General features: G+C 48.2%; 3 protein-coding genes across 7 annotated transcripts; all 3 read right to left on the reverse strand.

Moving 5' to 3' along the window:
• Positions 1-3452: 3452 nt before the first annotated feature.
• On the reverse strand, positions 3453-7268 carry HOXD9 (homeobox D9). 5 transcript variants are annotated; one of them, XR_015289348.1, is made up of 3 exons: positions 5178-6262; positions 3930-4598; positions 3453-3702 (listed from the first exon to the last, which is right to left on the reverse strand). XR_015289348.1 is itself a non-coding variant. In XM_023930950.2 (3 exons), exons 1-3 carry the CDS (start codon positions 7237-7239, stop codon positions 4357-4359), a joined length of 915 nt encoding a protein of 304 aa, XP_023786718.2. In that variant the 5' UTR covers positions 7240-7268; the 3' UTR covers positions 3453-4356. The 5 variants fall into 5 exon arrangements, 4 of the variants coding, with proteins under 4 accessions (XP_023786718.2, XP_086754206.1, XP_023786719.2 ...); XM_023930950.2 differs by adding an exon at positions 7236-7268 and having other exon boundaries at positions 3453-4598; positions 5178-5846; XM_086898080.1 differs by having other exon boundaries at positions 4432-4598; positions 5178-6265.
• A 2140-nt stretch (positions 7269-9408) lies between these two features.
• HOXD10 (homeobox D10) lies at positions 9409-12543 on the reverse strand. The gene is made up of 2 exons (XM_023930952.1): positions 11691-12543; positions 9409-10309 (listed from the first exon to the last, which is right to left on the reverse strand). The coding sequence occupies exons 1-2, from the start codon at positions 12430-12432 to the stop codon at positions 10032-10034; spliced, it is 1020 nt and encodes a 339-aa protein (XP_023786720.1). The 5' UTR covers positions 12433-12543; the 3' UTR covers positions 9409-10031.
• A 7704-nt stretch (positions 12544-20247) lies between these two features.
• Positions 20248-21662, reverse strand: HOXD11 (homeobox D11). The gene is made up of 2 exons (XM_023930494.2): positions 21056-21662; positions 20248-20484 (listed from the first exon to the last, which is right to left on the reverse strand). Exons 1-2 carry the CDS (start codon positions 21660-21662, stop codon positions 20249-20251), a joined length of 843 nt encoding a protein of 280 aa, XP_023786262.1. The 3' UTR covers position 20248.
• Positions 21663-26246: the final 4584 nt, after the last annotated feature.

Raw genomic sequence — 26246 nt, forward strand, 5'->3', positions numbered from 1 at the left:
CCATCATTTCACCCTTGGTGGACGTCATTACCGAGGCAAAGGGGGTGGGGGGGGAATAAAAATGTGTGGGTGAACGGTTAGCACCGCTCGGGGACTCCGTCCGAAATAAGTGAGCCCTGTTCTCCGGGAGGAAGGAAGGAAGAAAAACGCTGCCCAGCAGGCTCGGCGCTGCCCCCGCTCGGGCCGGCCACCCCCGCTGGCCCCCGTGCCCCAAGAAGCGTCGTCTCCAGTCCTCTCTCTCCCGCTTCGTCCTGCAGTGGGAATCATATTTTCCGAGAGACACCCTCAGGAGCTCGAATCCGCCCTATTTCGGAAAGAGACGAAAAATGTAGGTGAAATATAATACTGGCCCAGCCAGAGCCACGTGTGACCGTCTGATGTGAATTGACAAAAAAATACTTGTGGTTACATAAAAGGCATCTCAGGCTCCTTCCCCATCACACCCCGCTCTTCCACCACCCCCACGCCTCCATGCCGCTTAACTCGCTTTGTCTCGCTGACCAGCCCGCTTGCCCCGCATATGAGCACCCCGACGGGCCCTGTGCCCGCAATGACACCCTGGCCCGGGCAGGGGCCCCGCGGCTCGGGCCGCACGCCTTTAGGAACTCGCGGAGGCTTAGGGACCCCCGTGCAGACCACGGAAAGGCGGGGGAGGCGGGAAAGGCCCGGGGACACACGCACGGACAGACAGCAGCGAAAGCCCTTCGCCAGGGACCAGCAGGAAGGCAGAAGGCCGGGCCTGGCAGAGGGAGAGCGGCAGCACAGAGACGCTGCCTCACCCTGCGGAGGGGCACACAGGGGCTGCATCCCGCATCCGCGCCGGACACCCCCGCTCCTCCTCCCGCGCAGCCGCCGGGGCGGTGATTGCGCGGGCCAGAACCATCCCGCGCGGGGCTTGGAGCGGCGGTGGAGCCGCGGAGCCGGGGCTGGAGCGGAGCCGGGGCTGGAGCGGGGCCGCGGGCGCGCAGAGCGGGGCCGGGACTCGGAGCGGGACCGGGGCTGGAGCGGGGCCGGGACTCGGAGCGGGGCCGGGGCTGGAGCGGGGCCGGGGCTGGAGCGGGGCCGGGACTCAGAGCGGGGCCGGGGCTGGAGCGGGGCCGGGGCTGGAGCGGGGCCGGGGCTGGAGCGGGGCCGGGACTCAGAGCGGGGCCGGGGCTGGAGCGGGGCCGGGGCTGGAGCGGGGCCGCGGGCGCGCAGAGCGGGGCGCGGCGGGCGCGCAAGGGTGGAGCGCGGGCGCCCTCTGGCGGCGCGGTGCGGTAGCGGCAGGCAGCGCCCACCGCCCCGCACTGCCCGCGCTGCCCGCGGCCCCTCGGCCCCACCGCCGCCCCGCCAGAAACTCAAACTGCGCAACAGCGGCGGGGCCAGTGCTGGCCGACTCTTCCTTTGCTTTCTGGTTTTGGGTTGGATTTCTTCCTTTTTCTTTTTTCCTTTCTTTAAATTTTTTTCTTTTTTTCTTTTTTTTCCTTCCCCCCCCCCCCCCTCCCCCCCCGTTAAGTTTACAGTGCCATTTTCTTAGCACATTTCGGTAACCTTCTTTTATTTTTTTGCCAGAGCTATAATTAACTGCATACAAAGAATGTGCCTCGTTTACACATGGCAGCCAGGAAAGACGCCTGAGCTTTGAAGACGGCTGCTATCGCGTTTTCGATCATGTTTCCCCACATATTACACCACGAAATCTCCATGTGTGGTAGTTTCAGAGTTATACGTTTTTGTATTGAAGATGTTATTTTGTTTGCCCGTGCTTTTATGTATTTATGGATTGATTTATGTAAACGAAAGTAAAGATGAATCTTTGTTCACCCCCTCCTTCATCGCACATGCCTGTGAATTATTCGATATAATGCGTGTGCACGAGACTGTGCATATGTGGAAACATATATTAACACAACCAATGGGTAGGAATTAAATTACTCTGTTTGACACTGGAAGTAACTTCCATAGATGAACTGTGTTTCATCGATCGAGATGTTTGCTTTTCTTTCTGCCATTTTGAAATAAATGCACGCTATATTAAAACCAGGTAAACAAAAGGAAGAATACATATACAAGGTAAAATGTGTCAATCTGCCAGATATAAAATATTAAAAAGATGGTGTGGAATTGGTGAAAATTTCTTAACAGAGCCTCTGCTGGAATCAACACAATGCAGTTATGTGTACAAGAATATTGTTTACGTGTTGTTACAGATCACCCCCCTCTGTGGGTATTTGCGAAAATATTGAGGTTGGCATCATATTGCAGTAGAATATCCAATAAAATACATTTGAACAAATAAGCGGACTTTGTAAAATCTCTGTTTCTTGACCTTCAGGTCTTTTTTCAGTCTGTTGCCTTGGCCCAACGCTGACATACTGAAATTTATAGTCCAAGGTTTTAAGACCTAGTTTGTCTGCATTTTTTTGCCTTTTTTTCCCCCTAACAAACATAAACATCAAAATAAGGTGCTTTCAAAGAAAAGTGCCATAGCATATCGTAAACTCATTAGGTCCAGACGTCTAGCCATCTCAATGGTTTTATTATACCATGGTTCTTCCTGTTTTAAAAGAATTATAGGTATCTTCTCGACAATGGATGGGAAGCAATGCAACACCTTTTCCTGGCGGTGCATGCTTTTGCTTTCTTTTTCTTTTTCTTCTTTTTTTTTTCTTTTTTTTTTTTTTTTTCCAGAGGTAAAAAACATTCAACACCAGGTCTCACAGCTCTCCCCTTAATCCTGAATTAACCGAACTGGCTCGTAAATATTTACGGGTCCTTCATTTTAATGGTTGCTCTTTAAACAAAGCATTTTTTACAATGAACTTCATCTCAATTATCTTGATAAAGTCATGTGTGTTTATAAATGCAGAAGGCATGAGGCGCGTTGCTAAATGAGCTCTCGCCAACAAAGCCGAGCGAAGGTTTGGCAGCAGCCGTGTCCCCTCCAGAGCTTCCAGCCTCGCAGTTACAGAAAGCAGAGGTTAGAAGCGACCCACCAGGGGGAAAAAGAACTGGGAATAAGAACCACGTTTAACCGAATGGGCGTCATTGTGTTTCCTTGGCTCCCGAGGACTGGTGTGGAAGTGTTTCCTAAGCGATCCCAAGGGATCGCTGATGTTTGAGGGAGCGCTGCTACCTGAGGCCCGGGCACGGCGGCGGGCGCACCTACCCGGCCTCTCCGCACCGACCTCTGGCAGCAGCTGCGGCTCGGGGAGGCGGGGGAAGGTGCCAGAGGTGCTCCCGTCCCCCCGGCCCGGACGCGCTGGGCCCGCGGGGGCTGCGCGGGGGCTGCGCGGGGCTGCGCTGGGCCCGCGGGGGATGCGCGGGGGCTGCGCGGGGGATGCGCTGGGCCCGCGGGGCTGCGCGGGGGCTGCGCGGGGGCTGCGCGGGGGCTGCGCGGGGACTGCGCGGAAGGGCCGGCGGCGCAGGGGACACCGCGAGGGACGCACAGATTTCTCCTCTCACCGCAGCGCTGTCGTTCGGTCACGGCAGACTTTATTGTGTAATAACTGACAACAATTACAACAGGTCCGTAGTGCGAGACACGGAGCGCTTCATTAATACAACAGTCACCGGGGGCAGGGACGGCAGCGAGCCGGGCACCGGCAGGCGTGAGGCCTATGGCGAGCGGCTCCAAGGATGAGACAACCTCCTAACAGTGCACTAAAGGGGGGGGAAGCAGCTCGTGGCCTTTCTGTGGCATCTATCGCGAAGGATTCAGACCTAGAAAGCAGAAGTTTGGGGAAAGATTTCCTCTTAGTAGGTCGTGGACAGCACAGCAACCCCCATTGATTTAAGCGACTGCAATTTAATATATATTTTATTACCGTAATTATAATTAATTTCCTTACCTTCATTTTGGCAAAATAACTATCTAGTCTACATCACTTTTAAGAAACATGTCGGACATTTAACATCAGATAGAGTTCCCAAAGCTAACGTGCACTCACAATATTGTCAGCTAAATGGTCTGGGAAGGAGAAGGGGAGTATCAAGAGACTCTGAAAAACACGTTGTGGAGCAAGACAAAATTTCCCGAAATACCTGACACAGACCACGTTTCACTTCTACAAAAAAAAAAAAAAAAAAAAAAAAAAAAAAAAGATTGATTTAAAGTCCCTGGGGTGGAGTGGCGCAGGAGGAACGTATGTGGAACTAAGGGGTGCAGAGGAGGAATAAAACCAAACTAAGAAAAGGGGAAAAAAAAAAAAAAAAAAGACAAACCGAACCCAAAGAAACCCCACACAACCAAACAAAAACAAGCAGCCACAACCCAAAACCAAAAGGACCCCCAACAACCAAAAACCCACACTCCCCCTATAAAAATCCAAACTCAAAACTAAATCAATAGTCCCCAGCTACGTTTCCACCCCAGCGTTAGTCTCCTTTATTGCCTTTCTCCTTGTTCATCTTTTTCATTTTCATTCTTCTGTTCTGAAACCAGATTTTGACCTGTCTCTCTGTGAGGTTTAAAATCCTAGCTACTTCGTAACGGCGGTCTCGGGTGAGGTACATGTTAAACAGAAATTCCTTTTCCAGTTCCAGAGTTTGATACTTTGTGTAGGGACAACGCTTTTTCCTCGTTGAACGAGCGTGGATCCAGTTTGCTGCAGGGTTATCTGGAAGAAGGGAGGTATATAGGGAACGGGGAGGGGGGGGGGGGGGAGAGAAAGGTCGTTAAATTAATTTAACGAAGGATGGACTGTTTTCACAACTTTGGAGGAATTATCATAAAAGCCTTAATGCCCCAGTCTGTTTACTGTACAAATGATGTCTTGATGGTAGGTGGTTATGTGGAGTCTTTTATGGGTGCTTGTTGCTGCTTGCGCTGGGGTAGGCGTCTAGACGTTTTTATAGGTTAGTAAAACTATCAGTTTTGCACATTCGAGCCTTACAGGTTTCGGCAATAAATCAAAGGGGCTATTTCTTTCTTTCTTTCTCTCTCGCTTTCTTCCTTCCTTCCTTCCTTGCTTGCTTCCTTTCATACTTTCCTTCCTTCCTTCCTTCTCTCCTTCTCTCTTTCTTTCTTTTTCTCCCCTTCTCTCTCTGCCCCTATTCCTGCGTCTATTCCTCTCTGTCTCCCCCACTCCCCATTTTGTTTTGATCGTCTTTTTCTTTTCTTTTCTTTTTCTTGTCTTTCTTTCTTTGGTGTTTTTTGGGTGTTTTTTTTTGTTTTGTTTTGGGTTTTTTTTACTTACTTGGGTCAAGTTGCTGCTGCTTCTCCTCTTTCAGCTCGCTGCTCGGGCTGGGGTTGTGGCTGCAGGCGGCGGGGTCCTTGGAGCTGCCGGCAGGCGCTTTCTCCCGGGACTCCTGGAGGAAGGAGCTGCACGTGTACTCGGGCACACCGATCCCCTGGGACTCCCGAGACGAGGAGCACTCAGTCCTTTTGGAGGAGGAGGAAGAGGAGGAGGAAGACGAGGAGGCGGCTGCTCCCGTCTCCGGCTTTATCCCGTAGTGGCGCCCGTTGGAGGAGCCGGAGCTGGACGCGGAGCCGCCGCTGCTGCTGCCTCCGCTGCCTCCGCTGCCTCCGCTGCCTCCGCCGCCTCCGCCGCCTCCGCCGCCTCCGCCGCCTCCGCCGCCTCCGCCGCCGCCCGGGAAGCCCGGGAAGGGCTCGATCCAGGAGCGCACGTAGCGGCCAGCGTCGGCTGCCCCTAAGTGGGGCTGGTGCATGTAGGGGTGGTAGATCCCGGTCATTGCCGCAGACGGCTGATGGTGAACAGTGGACCAGGAGGTGGAAAACACGGTGGATTTTGGTGCAAAGCTACAAGAGGAAAAATCTGAACTCTCTGCAACACCTGATGGCCTGGAGGTCGCACTGTGACCTCCCTGGACGAATCTACTCCCATAAACTTCTTCGCTTTCATGGCCTATGAGAGAATCGACATAATAGTTACTTATGGTGCCACTAGACGACATTTTAGGCTCCCCTCTTAGTCATATAAAAGGTTACACTGTTAACTGTATATGATACCCTCCCGGAGAACAATCGTAGTATTTTGCAGACTGCAACCCTCAACCATTGGTTGCGGAGCCCACGTGATCATATTTACCAATACTGCGAGTAAATCAATCCGCTAAACTGGGGCTGCTGTGATTAAAAAAAAAATCATCATCAACAACGGCCCCGCACGGCGCTCCGCACCGCCTGCGCCCCCGCACCGCGCCGGGGCCCTGCCCTGCCCTGTCCTCCCGTGCTGTCCTCCCGTGCTGTCCTGCCGTGCTGTCCTGCCCGTGCTGTCCTGCCCGCCCTGTTCTCCCGTGCTGTCCTCCCGTGCTGTCCTCCCGTGCTGTCCTGCCCGCCTGCCTGCCCTACTTGCCCGCCTGCCTGCCCTGCTTGCCCGGGGCGCGGCGGGCGTGGCCGCGCTGGCAGCCCACGGCCGAGGCGGCTGCGGACTATTTCTTCACCTTCTTTGAGCGATTTCTGCCATTCATTTCTTAATCAATGAGTGGCAGGGTGTTTAAATAAATCCAACAGCCTTGGCTTGCTAATCACACTCCAAGCTGCTGAGGGAACCCGCTGGGAAAGGGGGATTCTTGCCTGTAAAAACAAACCATCGCAAGCTGGGACTGTAACGACTTCTCATAAAACAGGAAAATGTTACAGTAAAAGCACATTGCGGTACTTCCATATTTCAGAGGGTGTGCGGGTATTATTATCTCTCCCCCCACCCCGGGACAGAAAGTTTCCACGGAAAGGATATACTTTTAAAAAGAGATGCCCATTGTGTTGTTTTAAAACAGGTGGAAGACCTCTGTAATGATTTTATGCCTTTCAATAAAAATTTTATGAGGTGTATTTGATTATAGATTAATGTGTCCCTAATAAAACGGACGGATGGAAACAGCAAAGCCCGTGTCTCCGAGCACAACTGACGTGCGGCTGAGCACACGCTCCCGTCTCTCTCTCTGTGCGGGATTTTGGGGCTGCACAGCCCTAACCCGGCCCCGGTGAAGGTGTGCGGCGCTGCCCGGGAGGGCGCAGGCAGCGCGGAGGAGGCGGCCTGGCCCCGCAGCTGCCAGCGCAGGCGGGCAGGCTCCGGCCCGCCGAGGGCAAGGGGCTGCCGCTGAGCCCAGCTCGCAGGCAGGGCCGTCCCCTCCGCCCCTAGTTCAGGGGGAGCCACGTTCAATGCCTACGGGAGATTTTCCTTCGCCCGCTTTGCTTTCTTTTCCGTGCCTTCCCTCCCCAGCCTTCCCTCCCGGCCTGGTTTTGTCGCCCGAGCGAAGCGATGCCCCGTTAGGATTGAAAAGTGGATTACCCATGGTCTTCTGCCCACGCCTGCTTCCCCGGGCGAGGGCCCGCGGCCGTGCCGGGATCTGGAGGAAACGCAGAGAGTTAGTGTCGAGCCCGCAGCACAGCCCGCAGCACAGCCCGCAGCACAGCCCGCAGCACAGCCCGCCGGGCACGGACAGCAGCGCTGGGAAAACACTTCCTACTCGCGGGCCGTTATGAGGAAGGGACTGAAATTCCTGTTTATTTCATGATTTATTGCTCTCCTAGGTTGTTTTCTTCCTTTTTTTGCTTTTTTTTTTTTTTTTTCCTTTTCCTTAACATTTTTTTCCCTTTTTTTTTTTTTTTTTTGGTCATTTGACTCAAGCATTTTCTTCTGCGATTTCATAATTTTTGTTACATTGTTCTCTAGAAGCAGGGTTTGTGGTATGGAGGAGAATTGCCCCTCGCTTCAAACAGATATAAATTGCTAAAGCAGGCAGATTAGAGTGAGCCTCCTTTTTACATACGTTAAACTCTTGGTATGGAGCCAGCTATTTACTTCCCACTGCCGAAACTTCTCTGGTGGTGTAGCGAGTATGGCTGAAAGAAAAGAAAAGGCCGTGCGAATGTATGAAATATTGAAGGAGTTGGGGTTGTTTTGTTGTTTTGGGGGTTCTGGGGTTGGGTTTTTTTGTTTGTTTTTTGTTTTTTTTCTGAACATTGTTTTGCTATTTGTTTTCGAAACTGGAACAAGCACAAAATACCTAGGTGCTTGTGGCTCTCCCAGCTCCAAAATGATGATGCCTCGGTTTGAGGAATATACAGCCTCTTCCCTATGAGTAAATGTGCACATGAGGAAGGACTGGCTTAAATTAAATATCAGCCACGAAAGAGCAAACAGAATGGCACCAACAGCATTGTGAGCAGTATCTGTCACCAAGTCGCACAATATTGGCACTATCTTGAGTTTAATTTCTTGATTTAGAAACAGCTTAGGGGAGAAATGGGCGTTGATTGTGAAGCTGGTTTCCCAGCGCGAACAGTAGCCACGCTACGTCTCCAGCACCCGTTTGAAGGTGAAAGTATGCCCAAGTATTTGCACTTCAATTTGAAGTCATGTTCATTTGCAAGCTATTTGCAGTTCTGCTTAGTATATCTGCTCACACGGGCATTGCCCCGCTCTCAGCACATATGCCCTGCCTCAGCTTCCAGCACAGAGCCCTGCTAATACCATTTTTCAGCTATGTACAGAAAGGGTTAAGAGTCGTGAACGTCATTAGCTGGATGTGTGCTACTAAAATGGAATTGCGAGAAATAAAACGATCTCTGAGCAAACAGAAACGGTGCAGGGTGACAACAGTAGGTCTGAAGAGACTGGTGTACTTTTGTAAGCACGACTGGGAGGGTTTTTTGCTCAAAAAAAAGCCAACCTCGCCAGATGCTGGGAATATTTTGAGGGAATATTTTTTCCATCCACGGTCTTCTGAAAGCTGTTGAGCCGACCGAAAATGGAGCTCCTTAACATTTACTTATGCCCAGCTTTGCGTTTATTATGGAGGGTTTTTATTGGTTTTTCCTTCTTTATTTTAGCGAGCAAAGACACGAAAGCAAAGTCTGCACATTGTAAGCAAGCAGTGAGTGGTATTTTTTAAATCAATGTACGAACGTCAAATAAAATGACACACATATTCCTGACAGCTTGTAGTAGAAAGATATTTTTATCACTTACCATTTACGAGTTGTACAAGTTGATTGGATGAGGATGTCCAGTTTAAGTCATAATATTTTACAACTTTTTTTATCCATTCTCTTTTTTTTTTGTTTTGTTTTGTTTTTTGGGGTTTTTTTGTTGTTGTTTTGGTTTGGTTTTTTGTTTTTTGTGGGGTTTTTTTTGCATTCAGTTTGTCAGACTGCGAATATCACACAACATTTTATCAATTAATCAGTTGTTTACAGACACATTTATAAATTAATTAGGTTTACATCATTTCCCGGCCCAGTCTCCACCCCACACCCTCGGAAAAAAAAAAAAAAAAAAAAAAAATGAGGAAGGGGGAAAAAAATGGAGGAAAAGAAAGAAAGAGTGCCAGGAGGACACACACAAAGACCAGAATATGGTAAAAGAGGTACACCAGTCCAAAAAGTTGCTGATAGAGAAAGACCAGGAGACCAACCTGCATCTGTGCTTCAAACATTTGTAGAAAACCAAAGGAACCGCAGTAGTTTACAGAGTTTATTGCATTATACATGCAAACAGAACATGCACAAGAAGGACAATTTGCTGCTGAACGACTACTATTCCACATATGCACCACAAGGAAATGTCTACAATGGAGAAGAAGGAGATATTCCATTTTACGAAGGACAATCTCTAAGTTCATTTGAGAGGATAGTTACATTATAATGTGCTTCTCTTTCCCCCCGCCCCCACAGTTTCCCCCCGCTCTTTTTCTGAAAGTATTGAATGTACTCAAAATGTTATGGCCCGTGTAACAGCCCCACATAAATACCATTTTGTTAGTAAAAACATGAAAAAGTCACATTGCTTGGATGTTCGACAGTTCCAATAAGTTAAGACCAAATGATAATATTCAATAATAGTTACCCTGCATTACGATGAGAACAAAAATAAATTACACGTGCTAGGTTTTATATATACTCATCATAGTAATACATATTCACTTGCAGCGCTAAAAGAAGGACGAAGAGTCACATTCTATCAGAAAACAAAACAAAACAAAACAAAACTGGAAAATGCCGGGTTTTGCCAGAGTCTCTCCTGCCTTTATCAAGTGGTGGTGCTGTGCCCATTCCTCACTGGTGCCCCCCCCGGGGTTAGGGTTTAAGAGAAGGTCAGATTAGCGGTCAGTTCCCGGATTCGGTTCTCCCTGCTCATCTTCTTGAGCTTCATTCTGCGGTTTTGAAACCAAATCTTGACCTGCCTGTCAGTGAGGTTTACGCTCTTACTGATCTCTAGACGGCGCTCTCGAGTGAGATACATATTGAATAAGAACTCTTTCTCTAATTCCAGTGTTTGGTGTTTAGTATAAGGACACCTCTTCTTTCTGCCACTCTTTGCAGTTAGCCAATTGCTTGTTGGAGTATCAGACTTGATTTCCTCTATCAAAATCAAAGAAGAAGAAAAAAAAAATCAAAAATACCTCAGACTGTTAGCGTGTACCCTTGGCCATGACCCCTCCTCTGCAGTGTCTGGCAGATATGGTGGATGTGGGCATTAAACACCGCTCGGCTGAGGTGTGGGCTCGGTGAGGGGACCTGTCCCCAGCACGGCACCCTGCCCTGCGGCCACCCCGCTCTCCTGCTCCTGCCAGTAAGGCTCTCTCAAGTTTTCGGCCGGCGTTTAACATTTCAACAATATTTAACCTGCCATCCGCCCCACGGACACATCTTAGCGGGTCTAGCCTCGCCATGGCCGACTCGGGCTCCCACGACAATTGCCACGAAAATATTCCAATTACAAAATAGTCTCGCACTGTAATTTGAAGCAGCATCCCCACACACATCAGCTGAATCACGCAAGCACACCTATAAACAGATACAGACATTTCCCAGACAAAATGATATACAAGAAATTACGACCCCCTGTCTTGGATTTTTTTTTTTTTTCCATTTTCCTTTTAGGTTTTCTTTTCCCCACCAGAAATAAATCTACCCCACATGGAGCTAGACCTGGGCTACTAAACAAAATTCAGATAAAGAAATTTTCAAAGCACACACAAGGTAAAAATCGACCTGGAGGTTGCAAAGTACATTTTGATAGCAGAAAAATTCTCATTTTGGGATTCTTCGATACACGCCGTTCAAAAGAAAGGCGTTAGTGCGCTCTAAAAAGGAAAATAAAATCAGAGTGCCACCATTTTCAGTTTTCAAAAGCATTTCAAAATACTGGTGCACTTTTGGAGACCAACCCAAGGTTATCTAAAGCACCACTTTGAAATATTCCACCCTTGGACCAGGCAGATAGCGGGCTGCTGCTTTCATTGTGCATTTCTTTCCAACTTTACCCAGCCTGGTAGCACCTATTCCTCACCTATTTTAAGAGGATCGTAATTAACTTTAAATGCAATCAAACCGCAGTAAGGCTCGGTGGAAAAAAAAAAAAAAAAATAAAAAAAAAGCGAAATACTTTCGAGAGAAAAGTTGAGCTGCTCGTATTTTACAACCTCCAGACCTGCTTTTTTTTTAGAGGTATGGGGCTGCTTTTGGCTGCTGCAGTGCATTACGGAGCACACGGCTATATTCCCCGCATCACAGAGGCTGTCTGCGTGCACGGGAGAGGCAGATCTCTACGGAAAATCTTTGGACCGTTTTGTGTCGCATTTTTGCCTGCCAAAATCTTCAGAGAAACAGCACCTGCAGCCCGATACTCCTTAGCATTAAATGTGATGGCTGTGATGCTCGTTAGTATATTCGAGCGTGCTTTATGGTGCTGGCGTGTTGGAGTTACACCACGGCACGGCTTAAACTCGGTAATACAGACCTTTACTCTCCTTCTCCTGGACTTCTGGGCTGGACACGGAGCCTTCGGGCAGACAGCTCCGCTCCTCTTGCAACGTGGACTTGGGCTCGGGACTTTCCACTTGAGAGACTTTAGCGGTGCTGTCTTGGTTGTTCGGGCTTTCATTCATTTTCTTTTCCAGCTGAAGTTGAGCAGATATCTGCGGTTTGGAGCTGCCGCGAGGGTTTAACTGTAACATTACAGTTGAACTCGTTTCAGGGCTATTATTGTACTCTTGGGTTTTCCCAGTGGCGTAGGTCTGGCTCAGTCTAAAATATCCTGGGACGGGAACCTCGGGGTTCTCAATGGGGCATGATTCAGACACCAGCCTCTGGTAGGAAGGGACGTCTGCAGAAATGAGTTTGGATCTCTTATCGGAATACATGCAGCAATTGCTTTCTTCTTTAATATTTGTAGTGAAGGAACAAGTGGGGACCTGCTGTGTAACAGGTTGCTCTATTCGACAAGATCTGTTCGGGTCTGTCCAAGTGTCTACTTGAGGTATATAAGGATGTACATTCATACCCATATTTTGGTGATTAACTTCTCTCTTAGCCAGAGACGGAAGGAGTCCACAGGTTTGCATCCCATACGTCCCAATGTCTGTGCTAGGTGGCATATACATGCTGGCGCTGTTGGAGTAGAAACTGTCACTCCTGCACGCACTGATGAGAGAATCTACTAAAAAAGTATTAGCGGCAGGAGAGCTGTTGGGAAAGGACATTTTGGGGCGGAATTTGAGGAAGAGAGATTGTGTCCTTTGTAGGCTGACATCTCTAGGAAAACATTCCCGTGTAATTGCGGATGCCTCCGCGCGACCACATGACAGGCGGGCCAATGGCAGCGCCCGCCGCCCCGCGCGCCGCCGCCCCGCCGCTGACGCGCCCCGCCGCGCCGCCCCGCCGCGCCCCGCCGCGGTCAACAGCGCCCCCTGCGCCGCCGCGCGGGCACCGCACCGGCCCGCGCCCGCGCTGCGGCACCGCGCGCCGAGCCGCCCCCCGGCGGGAACCGCGCCCGCAGAACGCCCGCGCCCGCCCGCCGCCGCTCCCCCGAAAGCCCCGCCGCTGACAAGCGCGGGGACAAAAGGTTGCGGGATTTATTAATGCGTATTAAGGAGAATCAGGGGCGATCAATAAAAGCCTCATCTGCATTCTCGGGCTACTCGGTAATTTTCTTGCTTCTGAAGCTTTTTCAAGAGTTATACCCTCTGTTGCCGCGCACGGGAAGATATTTTATTAACAAATCAATCGAGACTTTGTAAAGGATAAGATTAATAGTTAAGATTTAGCATAATGGCGTTCGCGTTATGAATTATTGAAAATTATACTATTGATTTTTTTCCTAGCTGCTAACCGAGAAGGTCAATTTTTGTTTTAACACAAATCGTCAAATATTAAAAGGTGGACTTTTGTCATAACTCGAATTTTATAGGGAAGCTACATTCCTAAAATTATTTTACAATGCTCTCTCCCGACCGCCTGGGAAAAAAAAAAAAAAAAAAAAAAAAAAAAGGAAAAAAAAAAAAAAAAGAGAGAGGGGAAAAAAAAAAGTGGTTTTTTCACTTGTCCTGCAAACCGAAAGCATCAAAAAGGTAATTTCTCCTTCTGTGGTACTGCTCATCAAAAAACATACAGAAACTCATATCCTTACTGCAACTCCTTTAACTCCTTTAAGCAACTTTTTCTGTCTTTTTTTTTTATAAGAATGATAAATGTATCTGTATTATAAAGCAAACAAACAGCAAAGAAAGCAACCAACAGAAGGCAACAGTAACTGTCTACATGGCAGATTAGAGTTTTCTGTCCCAACATTTTAAACGTGTTTTATTGTTTTTCCTCCCACTCCTTACCCGTATTTGCACCCGCAGCTACTACATTTTAAATAGTGGCGGTAGAAACTGTTTATTACTCTTTATCGTTTTACTTTCCTTTCTGTCTGTCTCTCTCTCTCTCTTTCCTTTTTTTTTTTTTTTTTTTTTTTTTTTTTCCAAACTAGAATATTTCTTATCTGGGACTAATGTTGTCAAGGACCCTCATGCACATAAAGTGAACTTGTTGATAATTTTTGTTTGGGACTCATTCGCCTGTTTATTTTGGGCCTTTCTACTATCAAAACACCCTTTCAGATCCCCAAGAGCAGGCAGCACGTGAAAGGATTTTAAAAAAATTTAAATGCGTCTTTCGCACGCTTACAAACATGCGTTTTCCACCAGCGGGGATTTGGATTTTCCTCCGTTTCCTGGCATTTGGACGGTTTTGTACTTTACCGTACACTTTAGACTGCTGGAAACAATAACCCTATTTAAAATTTCGCGGTGGCAATGAGACAGACCTTTTAAAACCTTATCGCAGCTGTTCAAATACAACATCATTGTCAGGTTAAGAGCCAGCGTCTTTTATAGCCGCAGTCTCCAGCTCCGGGGTTGCCGGAGAGTTTAAATATTACCTTCGTAATATTCGCTGCTCGCAGGCTGTTTCGGCACATCCCCAGCGCCTGGCGCAGCCCCTGCCCGGCCCGGGCACGCTTGGCCGGGCGGGCTGAGCCGAGCCGAGCGCCGGGCGCTGCTGGCCGTGTAAGATCATGATCAGAGCCATGGCTAACACTCGCCTGAGCCGGGGAAGAAGCCGCGGAGGAGCCCACGACGCTCCCTCCGAGCGCCGTGTCCCCCCCCTCCTCGCCTTCTAGCAATTTCCTCCTCTTCAACAACAGCCTGGACAACCCACAGAGTTTAAAGAAACAAAATACTATTTTTCTTGACGCGGTTTAAGGCTTGACTATTAAATCTAATCAGGAATTTTATGCCCATCAAATGGTTCTTTCATAATCTTTATTTACACTGTAAGAAAAGGGGTCCCAGAAATATCCCAGCTGAAAGTATCAGCGCAGAGCTTTGCGGCGGCTTTCGCCCAACAGTAAAGTTAAAACAATAAGCAAATGCTGAGCTGCTTTCCACGCCGGCCTCGCTGCTGCTGCTGCTGCTGCTGCTGCTGCTGCTGCTGCTGCTGCTGCTGCTGCTGCTGCTGCTGCTGCTGCTGCTGCTGCTGCTGCTGCTGCTGCTGCTGCTGCTGGAGGAGCTGAATTCTGGGCTCCTGATTAGACATGAGGGCTCTTTGATTTTTTGTAATTGAAAATATTAATTTCATGCATGTCACTACACGGAAACTCAGATGACTGTTGTGATTATAATAATTTAAATATTACGTTCAGGACTGGCAAACGGCTCCATAAGACCCTTCGCTCACGGTAAATCATGAGGGGTTTAAAAACGGGCAGCAATTTTTTATTGAAAATGAACAGTAGAAAGTTTAAGTTTGATGTAAATAGAAGTTGAATAAACATGCTAGAGCCATTGGGGAACTGGGGACTTAGGCTCTGGGCATTTAATGTCACTATTGTTTTAAATCATATTAAAATGGAATAAAGTAATTAACATTAATAAATAAATCAATATTGTGCAATAAATGAGATATACAATCTACATTAATATAAAGGTTTTGCTCTCAGAGCCCCATATTTTTCGGAACGAGGGTGAAAAAATGCCCCAACCAATGGGTCCATGCAGATGTAAATTACTGTTTGTAATAAAGCATAGGTGGACATTACAGTTTTCTCCTCTAGCAAATGTCAGGGCTAAAAACTGGAGGTTACCAGACGTGGCAGCAGGGCTTAATTTTCACTGCCTTATCTCCCTGAACCTTATTACTGGTGATATGATTATGTTTTTGTCTCGGCTGTGCCGAGCATTCTCATAGTTGCAATTTGCTGTGTTTGTGTCTCATTATGTGAGGGGGATGGGAGAGGGGTACGAAAGAAGCTAGATATTTTGCAGATGCCTTCAGTAACAAAGGTATTTGCGAGAAATGCCTCGTTTTTAAAATAGGCTGGAACCCGGGAAGCTTTTAGCAAATTTCCTTTGATTTACTTGATTTCACCATTTTATTTAGGGTGCCTTTAAACGCGCGGACTGTATATTTTATGCCACGCTGTTATATTGCAGGGACATTGAAGAATAGTTTTATTTAAGAAAAAAAAAAAAATTGGCTACGATATTGTGTCTTTTCTTCTTTTAATAAAGCAATTGTCACGTTGCCCAGATTTCTATGTGCCGTATTTTCATAGAAAGAGTCGGCGTCTGGGCTGAGGGCTCAGATTCTCTAGATTTTTTTTGTCCGAGGTTAGGGGACAGACATACCGATGACATTATGCTTTTTCCTAAATATGAGAGCTTATAAAATAAACAAAATAGCAGGCTGGTCTTTCCTTCAAAGGTGCTATTTCTGAGCGTAAGGATCGCACAGTAGCACTGACCATAGTATGCTCAGCTTCGCCCTAAGCCCCAGCCCTTCTCTTATAGTATTTCCATATTTTTGTGGACACAAAAGTGCCTGAGTGTGATGAGATTTTAGCGTGTATATTGGTGGCCGGTGCAGCCTTCAGCCTCGCTATTTGTGCTGCACATTTATCTTTCGGCAGATTCCTGCCGCTTTTATGTTTTAATCAGAAAATAAGCAAATGCCCTTTTCGTTCTGCGTAAAGGACAAACGCAAAGACATTTGGTAATAGCTCACAATCTTTTCTATCTAGAGGAATTGAACTGAGAAAGGGGTAAAAAGGAAAAATAGAAGAGGTTACAAACTCGCACAGAATCATCACATTTACACAATGGTTCCAAAAAAGAAGAAAGCGGCATTTCCAAGTTCTGGGGTATAGATAGAATTTTCCAAAGCGCCCAGAGCACCTTGGTTTCCATCACCCGTTCGCGTTCCCTGAGTTCGGCCTCACTGCAATTGCGAGGGCTTCAAGCACCTCGTGTGGAGGCTGGTGGGCTCGGGCTCCGGGTGGGCTCTCGCAAGGAGCCCTCTCATGCCAAGAAAAACAAACAGCAAAACTTCGCTAAACATTTCCCCCTAGGAAAGTGTATGTCCACCGAGAGACCAGGGTGTTTTCCTCCGGGATACGGCTCTGCCTGCAAGGGATACCTCTGGCGTCAGGGATCCCAAGGATTTTGGATTGTACAATGCCGTTTTATTACCGACGGAAAGGCTATTTCTAGGAAAGTGTTAACAATGAACTTCTAAAAAAAAAAAAAACCCAAAGAAAAAGAAAAAAATAAACCACACACCAACAATCCAAAACAAATGCGTTCACGAGAGACTGGGCTTTAAAAAATGCGGAATATGACTAAGCCAACATGAAATAGATTTCGGTGAATTCTACAAATAAACAGAAAGCAGCGAAACCCTTACTTTCCTCAGGTTCTGACCAGAAGTGCACACTGGAAGGAAAAAAGGATAAAACAAAACAAAAAATCCCAGAAAGACAGAACATGCTCGGTTTCTGGAGAACGTCCAAGAAATTCATAAGATCCACTTTAAATCTGTAAGCTCTCCTTTCATTTTAATAGATCTCCACAGCATTTTTAAAGAGAGGGACTTCATTCAGCAATGCCTTGGCAAGGTGATGTTAGGATATTAAAAATATCTTCTTTTCTCTTTCGTCTCTCTGTCTTTCTTTTAAAAAACAAGCACTCTCGGGAGCTAATGTTAATCTCGCTTTTCTATAAATGACGTTTTTAACATTATGTTTTCTGTACCTAGAGGTTTATTTAAGAAAATCTTCAAGTAAGAATCGAAGATAAATCGTGGAAATGCATGTTTTTATATTACTTTTGTTCCACCCGCGTTAAGGCTGTCCTTAAAAGAGTAGTCAGATTTTCGTTCTAGGGAACGAATTCTGAATATCTTTGGGGTTCGATTTTTTTTTTTCTTTCTTAAAATTATGGGATTTTTTTAAAGCTCGGATGCATTATAAAAGATTACGACCAAAAAAAAAAAAATTCTTTTAAAGTGGCATATTTCTCCAGCACGTCACGGTTATGGGTTATTTGTTTAATAAATCTTTTTGATGCTTTATTTTCTCATTTGGAAGGCCCTGAAATCTTATCGTTACTTATATATTAGATATTTTATTAGCAGTGGAATTATTATTAGGGGGAGAAGAGGCTGGAGCACCAGAGGCTGCGGCATTGCAGCGCCTGGGCGCGCCCTCCTGTGGCCGCTGCCCGCCTCACACCGGCAATCTTCTCCTCTCCAGCCCTTTCTCCTCAGCTCAATTTGCTCGCTCATGCCTTTTCTTCCTTTCTTTTTAAATAGAAACTTAACACCGCTATCATTGAGCGTTTATGCGGGATTAGTGCTGCGGCGTTTCGGTTTCCGCAGCCCTTTTGCGGTGCCTCGGCATTCGGGATTAATTCAGCATTAATAGGCTGAGATAGCCTGAATGTTAAAGCACTGCAGGGAACAGAAAACAAGCGCCTCGCTCTCGCCCTGTGGATTAAGGATCGAGAGACACGCGAGAATTTTGCTATAAGGTCAGGCAAAATGCCGTGAGGAATTCCCCGTGGCTTCACGCATCTCTAATTAATGGGCTTTGTGGGGAAACTACATAGAAATACTGTCTTTCTCCCTAAATTACGAGACATTTCCTACATTTTTAAGATTTTTTTTTCTAGGCATACCCCTCTTTTTCTTATGAGCTAAAAAGAAAAAAAGAAAAATTTTAAAAAAGAAAAAAAAAAGAAAAAAAAAAGAAAAAATCTTTTTGGGTCGAATTCCCAGGGCACAGAAGAGAAAGAGAGGGAAGTGAGGAGCCCCCTGTGCTCCAGCTGGCAGGGACTGGAGCAGGGCACGCTCACTGCACGACGCCGAGAGCTCACCTCGACCCAGCCGGGATTTTCTTTGCGTTATGATGCATTTGCTAATATGGCCAGCTCTGCGGTAAAAAGTGTGTGTGTGGCTGTGCGTGCGTGTGAGAGAGAGCGAGGGAGGGAGGGAGAGAGCGAGACAGAGAGAGAGTGGGTGGTGGTTGAAAATAACAGAGGAACCTTAAGGCGCCTAATTATTCAGAAAGGTTAAAGGTGATGACCTTGACATTTTGGAAGTTCAAAGGCATACACTTATGTTTTTCTTGCTGAAGTGTTTAAAAAAATTTTTTTTAGTCATTCCTCCCTCTTCTTCTATTTCTCTATTTTTTGAATTCTCCGTCTTTTCCTTACTTAGTTGGCACCTTTGCCTTCCCTGCCTGCGAGCTTAGCGAGAGCCACCTCGTCCTATTCAAAAAAGGCAAATTCTTTTCTCACTCGTCGCCTTTATTGCACATTGCGGAAATCTCTTTTTCGCCCACCAGAAGGTGTATAATATAACCCAATTAAGCTGTTTAGAACCTCGGGTTTTATGGTGTTGTCTAGACAGTTCAAGGTTTTGTAAACAGCCCAGCCAGGTCACGCAAGATAAAGCGGCGAGGAGCGGAGCGGATCTGCTCCGGGTGCCGGCCCCCGGCGGGGCCCGCAGCGCGCTCCGCTCAGCTCCCGCCAGCTCTAACAGAGCCACCCCTCTGCTCCCAGCAGTGCTGGGGGTGGTTCTGCCTTGGAGTAGGCTTTTTTCCTTTTTTTTTTTTTTTTTTTTCATCTTTTTTCATTTTCTTTTTTTCCTTATCTTTTTTTTTTTTTTTTTTTTTCCCCCAATTACTGCCAATTGTTTATTGCTCCCTCTTGCCTGAGTCGCTCGGAGTCCTCGGTCTTTCTGCCTTGCTCTTCACTAACAAGTAAACAGTCATTGACATTGGGGATTGTGGGCTTTTTTGGAGGCTGAGCAGTTAAACGAAAAGCGTTTTTCGTTGTTTATAGTAATGGTAGCACCATCAGAAGTGATGGTGTGCAGACAGCCATGTTGGCTCCGTCTCACAGCGAACGGGGAAGGTACGCATACCTACAAAGGGAGAGTCAGGCATCTAAACTATCGCTTAATTTAAATGCTTTTTAAATAACCCGACTAGGCTTCCTCACGTTATTATTTAACTGAACTTGGCTCTAGCCCGGAAAACGCTAGGATCCTTCGGAGATGGAAATCCATACAGTGCACGGAAGTTATAACCTTAACTTTACTAGAAACCATTTATTCACATGAAAAAGACAGTGGCCCATGCTTTTGGATGACAATAGAAACATATATATATATATTTTATATATAGCGAGCGTACATTTACCATCTCTTAAATAAACCGCATTCACTTAAAGGGAGGAAAGTGTTATCCTAGCTCAAAAGCAACAACAGAGCCCCCCCCGAACTCAATGAATTGTAAGCAACAACTACCAGACACACTGCAGGTCCATTGCTGGTACTGTGGGAGAGGAAAAAAAAGCACCTTTGGCGAAAAACCCTCGAGAGTGGACAGTTGGATTTATCCTAGTTTCCCCTTATCAGGAATCTGCTTCTCCAAGCCCCGAAATCTCCAGTGGCCATTCAGTGTGGGGAGTTGCACATGAAAATGAAACTTTGAGTTCCGCAGGGTGGATGTGTCAAGTAAACAAATTAACTTTTGCATTCAGATGGTAGGTCACAGAGACCGATATATTCTTTGTTTTTCTTCTTTCTTCCTGTTCTCTTCCTTTCTCCTTATTTTTAATTTTTTTTCTTTCTCTTTCCTTTTTCTTTTTTTCTTTCTTTTTTTTTTTTTTTTTTTTCTTTTTCTTTTTTTTTTTTTTAAAACAAGGGATTCCCTGTGAAATATTGGAGTCGATCTCTGTTCAGTTTCTTTTCTTTCATCCTTCGATTCTGGAACCAGATTTTAACTTGCCGGTCAGTGAGGTTGAGCATTCTGGACAGCTGCAGTCTCTTCTCTTTGTTTATGTACACATTGAAGAAAAATTCCCGTTCCAGTTCTCTTATCTGATATTTGGTATAGGGGCACCTCTTTTTCCTTGATCGCTGGGGAATTGCTGAAATTCAAGAGAGAAGAAACTGATTTACGCTGTTGCTATGAACATGCTCAGCTAGGATTTGATCAGGGACTTTGATAATACACCATTGCCTGGAAAGCCGCCCTCTAGCACTTCAAAAAATATTCCCGACGCTCATAATCTCCGGGTGGCTTAGCAAAAAAAGCTAATATTTCCCAACTTCTCCTTAAAAGAGAGCTCTTCGAGCAATACAGAGATATTTAAATGGGCTGGAAAAATTCCAAGTTTCTCAAACTCCTCTCACACACACCCCCCGCCCCAAACAAACGGAGATCTTAAGCTCTAAACCGAAGGCAGCTCTGAGCACTACCTGTGAAATCTCTCCGTCTCCCCACGACGAATCAACAATTTAATAACAATTAATATCCTCTTCCAAGAATACCTTAAGCCCACCTAAATTGGTTTCCTATCGTAAACACGCTTTACAACGGTAAAGGAAATCTTATAGGATATATAAAATCCTTTGGATGCTTATAAAATTGCACATAAAATGCGGCTTGACAAAGTGTTGGCCTTGTACTCTTGCCCCCAATTTACTACTGATACCTACCTGAACTGTTGCTCTTCTCTGCAACAGCCTCACCAGAAGGGGAATCGGCGCTGTTTGCTGGTGTCACTTTCTTCTCCTGGCTGGAAGGTGTTTTACTGCAAGTGCTGTTCTGGGCTTTCAAGTCGCCCTTCTCCGCGTCCCCCTCGCTCTCGGAGTGCTGCTGGTACGGGGGTCCGGGGGCTGTCTCGTAAAACTGGTCGAAGCCTTGCGGCAGGATGCCGTTCCTCCCCACCGAGCTGTAGAAGTTGGAGGCGGCGGGAGACGGTCCGTGGTGGCCGCAGACAGGGTCCGTTTTGAACAACATTTCCGTCCTCCTGTTCGCAGGCTGCAGAAAGTCTCTGTGCATCACCTCTTCAGCTGAGTAATAAGGAGCATAACTGCCCCTATACTGCCATTTGCTGCGCTCTAATCCGTATTCCCTGAATGCTACTTCGCGCACAGGTTGAACATGAGGTAAATTAGAAGAATAAGGAAAAGTCATTTGACAGGACGACGATTGAGACAAAAAAGAGGGCTTCGTCGAGAAATCTGAGGGTGAGACGTAATAGGCGCACCCTGGCAGATACATATTGGATGTGCCGTGACTGCAATCGTCAAACTCAGTCATGTCTTCCTTTTTGCGATTGCAAGCAACCAGGAGGCTTCAATGCATTGAACAAGATCCATCTATTGCACAAGAGGGTTTGGACAGGATCAACTAAGAAAAAATCCCCACCGTGTGCTGACGTGCAATTCATCTTGATTGATTCTAGTGGTAATTATGTCACGTGACGCGATGTAGAAATGTCCTTATATCTATATCAGCCCCTCGGAAAGGCTCCTAAGATCTCTCCAAAGAGCCCTCCCAGCACGGGGAGGCGAGCGCGACGTTTGTACAGATGCAGCCGGTGTTAAGTCTCATCCTTTCAGCGGGCGATGCGAGGCACGCGTAGGTGGTGCGGATCACCTGGGGCCCACCGGCGGAGCCCGGCGCGGAGCCCCGCGGAGCGCAGCCCCCCGCCCGCATCTCCGCCCGGCCTCCCCGGGCAGCGAGGGGGGAGCGCTGCCACCGCCGGGGAACGCAGCCCCCGGAGCGAGGGTCGGGGGCTCACGGTCGGGCACCCCCGGCTCGGAAACGTGATCGCTTCCTCCTTAGAGGGAGCGGTACTCTCCGGCCGCCGCTCAAGCAGATGATGAGCGGGTGGGTGACGGCTCACTCAGGAAAGGCGAGTCCCATTCACACGTTCGAGCGCACGACCGGATCTGCCCGCCCGGCTCCCGCAACCCACAGTTGGCATCAAAACCGGTCACGAAATTCAAAGCCCGAGTTTCGATCACCTCGTTTTCCCTCGCTTATGAGCCCGAACACTGCGCACTTGTGTCAGGGCGCCAAAGTGAAATGAGAAACACGCAAACAGAACATCTCTCAGCGGCCGGATTTACGAAAGGGAGACACTTTGGGGCTCTCTCTAAGGCAGAGGGCTATGGCAGGAAAAGAAGTCCACCAAGCACGGTTTCCTTGGGAAGCAGAGCAGCAGACAAAGTGACCTCTGTTCCCCTGCCTCCAACTCCCACCAAAATGTTCATTTTCATTGGAAGGGAAAAGCAAGACTTGGGAGCGGGCGACACGCACAGCAGCCGCCAGCCCCGCTCCCGCCCTGCCTTCGAGGGCTCATTTTTGCCAATTTCCCCTTTTTCCTTGAAATATGATTTTATACAGACAAGCACAAACAGGCCCGCAAAGGCTGAAAAGAGGAGAATAAAGAATACACGCCAGCAATAGCCTTTTACTCGACCAGTTCCTCATCCCAGAAACATTTGCCAGCTCTCTATGGGAATGGGTCTTTTTCCGCCACTGTACAGCACAGCCAGGTTAGCTCCACCACATGTCTCTCTCCAAACCAAGCCGATATCTGGGCGAGCTCCCCAGGCCGAGCTCGGCCGCCCCCGGACACGGCAGCGATGCCCGGCCGGAGGCTCCGGCAGTGCTCAGCCCCGCACCAGCCGGCACAGGCAGCCTGCAGCTCCCGCAGCAAGCGCAGAGCCCGGCAGGTGGGGAGCCGGCCCCACCGCGCTCCGGCCGAGCGGGGACAAGGCCCCTGGGCTCCCCGGCTCCTCGAGGCGGCCGTGCCCGCCGAGGACTCGGCTCTGCTGCTACAGGAGCCTCTCGCTCCCCCGGGCTAGGCGATGCGGAGAGGCTCCGGGGGCGGGAGCCCCACAGCCTGCCCCCCGCCCCGCAGCCTCCACCGGCACCGCCACGGCCCCTCCCGCACCCCCTGGCTCCCCAGAGCAGCCGAGGGCTACCCAAGGAGCTTCCAAGCCGCAGCACAGCTAGCCCTTTCTAAAAATAAAAAGACCAAAGCCAGGCAGATATTATGGAGCTCACTCTTAACATCGCCCCACCGCCTCCTCTTTCTTTCCTTTTCTCTTGTTTTTTGTACAGTTGGGGTTGTTTTTTGTTCTTTCTTTTATTTTCCTTTTTTTTTTTTTTTTTTTTTTTTTTGCTTTGATGCCTCACTCGCAAAACACCTCAAATGCCACACACCGCTCCCAGCAGATAGACTCTTGCAAGCTGCAAGTTCTCGCTAGAAATCAAAGCACAGAACCACAATTCCCTCCCTTAATCGGCTTTCGAGCCCTCTAGGTTCTGCTGCAACCGAAAAAACAACCTCCCAAAAATGATGTCTGCGCAGTTAAAATGGCTCCTGTGTCACTAATTACCCTGGACCTTGCAGCAAAGCAGGGCAGGGCTCCGTTTGGACTGTGCCCCCCCACCTAGGTTTCTGATCGCCTATCTCGTCAAGAGAGATGGTTCTGGAAACCTATGGAGCTTCATTTTCTTTACCGTTCAAACAACTATTTGCGCTTTAGCCGGAATCTTTCACCATCTTTTCGATGCAACAAGCCTAGCATCAATTGAATTTTGGCGCAGGAGCCAACCGGTTTCAACTAATTCAAGTTCAAAGACATGGCGACGATTTGTTAGTACGAAAGCCCTTTTAGAAAGCAGTCCTTTAAGAAACGATCTAATTTGGGAAATGTGAGACCAATATCACAGCAGAGACCCCGTTGGAATAAGGCAGAGCTGGGGGTCTCCGCCTGCCAGAGCGTTTTCACCCTGGGTCGGTCCCAGCCCAGCCCTGAACGATAAAATAACAGCCCCACACACACTCCCCCCCCATTTTTCCCTTTTCCCTTACAAAGATTAAATAGCACCCAAACATAAATGCACATCAAGTACACAGTCAGGCGAATACTTTACCGTTAGGCGTCTTGAAACATCTGCAATCGTTGCCTGGAATCACCAAGTATTCAGGTCCAAGAGACATTTCCAAATGCTCTCCGTGGAAATTAAAGCGACTTGCGTAACGTTTGGGCTTAAAAATATACCCGGTCCGGCTGGAGAAGATGCGGTATTTTTGTGCCACCCAAGATAAGACACTAACTTGACCTTAACTTTGTTATGGCGCCCCTAGTATCTGGAGAACGTGAACAGACACTGTCTGGCAGCTCTCGTAAAAACCGACTGGAGAAGAGATTCTGAGTCATTTCATTTATTGCCACTACAGTTCTGCAAGAAAGCTTTTCCTCTCTGCCAAACTTTAATTATTTATGCTCTTTTAGGAAGCACAAAGGCATCCAGAGCCATTCCCAACAAACCAAGTTGCGTTTGCAGCCTTATCAAAAGAGGAGGAACGGAGAGCCTCCTCGAAGGGCTTTATCGCGTTTAGGCTGCGGTGGAAATGCAAAGATGTTTATGTTTGAATAAATAAAGGGATGAGCCGTCGCCTGCATGCTGCGGAGGGACGCGGGCGTGGGCGCAGCAAGCGGGTGCCCGCTGCTCCATCCCACCCCGCATACACCCGCAAAGCCGGTACAGGGGGCACCTGGTCAGACACCCGAAATAATCCACTCGAAGGGCGTGGAGTGCATCCACCTCACTGGGCGCATCTCCTGCGCAGCCAGGCGGCGTGTGGCACACGCTTGTGCACACGTGTGCCCAGGGGACAGCTCGGGTGGGTGTGCGCAGGCAGAGCCGCACAGGCAGGGCGCGCCCCGCTCCTGCAGCCCTGCCACGCGTGTGTGCCTCCCCACGGCCGGCCAGCCGTCCTCTGCTGGCACGGATCCCTCCAGAGCGAGGGATGACACCCGGAGCGTGGCCACGCGTGAAACCGTGCACCATTTTGTGCCGCCCGTGTGTCTGTGCACAGGATGAGCCCACAAACACGTCTGGGTGTGCACACACGGTTACACACAGCGGGCACTGCTGAAGCGACTGCATCTGTAGATACACAGCCACATACAGAGATACATAACACACAGACTTTCTCAACAAATCGCAATTTAGATCCTACCTCCTCTGTCTTCCCTCTTTCCGTAGGCGATTTAAGCTAGGAGCTTCACAATAAGCCATCATCGCGGATCAGATGCGTTTAATAAACAATATATTGCCTTTCACATATTTTCACCAGAGGTTCCTCTTCGAGTTTCACATCACACATGTAATAAAGGGACGGGTTGTACTGGGGAGGACTAGGATAGGGAAGAACAGCGTAAAGGGTCAATTTCTCATGGACTGTAGCCGTCTGAGTAGTATTCCAGGAGAGAGTAAGAAAAGGGGCTTTATCTGGTTTTTGCTTTTCTCCTGGCTTGCATCATTGGGGTTGCTCCTAGTTTTTTTAATTAGGAAATGCCACTGGATGAAGAGACCCTCATTGTCCGCAATGCGTCAACTCCCAGCACAGAGGCTGAACGTATGGAAGATTTGGAGGGACCCAGGAGCGGTTCCTGTGGCTGTGGCTGGCTAGGTGTGCATCCCTCGCCCCCGGGGAGCTGTCACCCGGAGAGGCTTCGTCCCCCTTTTCCTTCTGGCAGCCACCCCACCATGAGCGAGCTCGGGTTTTGTCTGCATTGGGCAATGCGGGCGGTAAGAGTGGCGACAAATGCTTTGGGCTGGTTTTCCTTCTCCCCCCGAAACACCACCCAAGCGTTACCTTTGGGGCTCTCCGGGAAGCTTTCGGGAAAATGGCTACATCTCTGCCCGCCTAGGAATCCGAGATTTGGCTCCAAATTCATCTGGACTACCATGCCCTCCCGAGCAGTATTTGCAAGCAAAGGAGTGAGTAGGAGGCAAGCTCAAATATGATTCTTTATGAAATAATGCATTTATTGCCTTCGGGAAGGCTATAGCCCCGTGTAAGTTGGTAGCAGC

This window comes from Cyanistes caeruleus, chromosome 7 (assembly GCF_971803275.1).
Source record: "Cyanistes caeruleus chromosome 7, bCyaCae1.hap1.1, whole genome shotgun sequence".
NCBI classification, from domain to species: domain Eukaryota; kingdom Metazoa; phylum Chordata; class Aves; order Passeriformes; family Paridae; genus Cyanistes; species Cyanistes caeruleus.

Excerpts from the sequence above, each read along its gene's own strand:
- HOXD11 (XM_023930494.2), bottom strand. The coding sequence starts at position 21,662 with ATGACTGAGTTTGACGATTGCAGTCACGGCACATCCAATATGTATCTG. Across the intron at positions 20,485-21,055 it reads AGAGAAGAGCAACAGTTCAG|CAATTCCCCAGCGATCAAGG; the intron begins GTAGGTATCAGT and ends CTTGAATTTCAG.
- HOXD10 (XM_023930952.1), bottom strand. The coding sequence starts at position 12,432 with ATGTCCTTTCCCAACAGCTCTCCTGCCGCTAATACTTTTTTAGTAGAT. Across the intron at positions 10,310-11,690 it reads CCAGGAGAAGGAGAGTAAAG|AGGAAATCAAGTCTGATACT; the intron begins GTCTGTATTACC and ends TGATTTTGATAG.
- HOXD9 (XM_023930949.2), bottom strand. The coding sequence starts at position 5,895 with ATGTCGTCTAGTGGCACCATAAGTAACTATTATGTCGATTCTCTCATA. Across the intron at positions 4,599-5,177 it reads GCAGCAGCAACTTGACCCAA|ATAACCCTGCAGCAAACTGG; the intron begins GTAAGTAAAAAA and ends CCCTTCTTCCAG.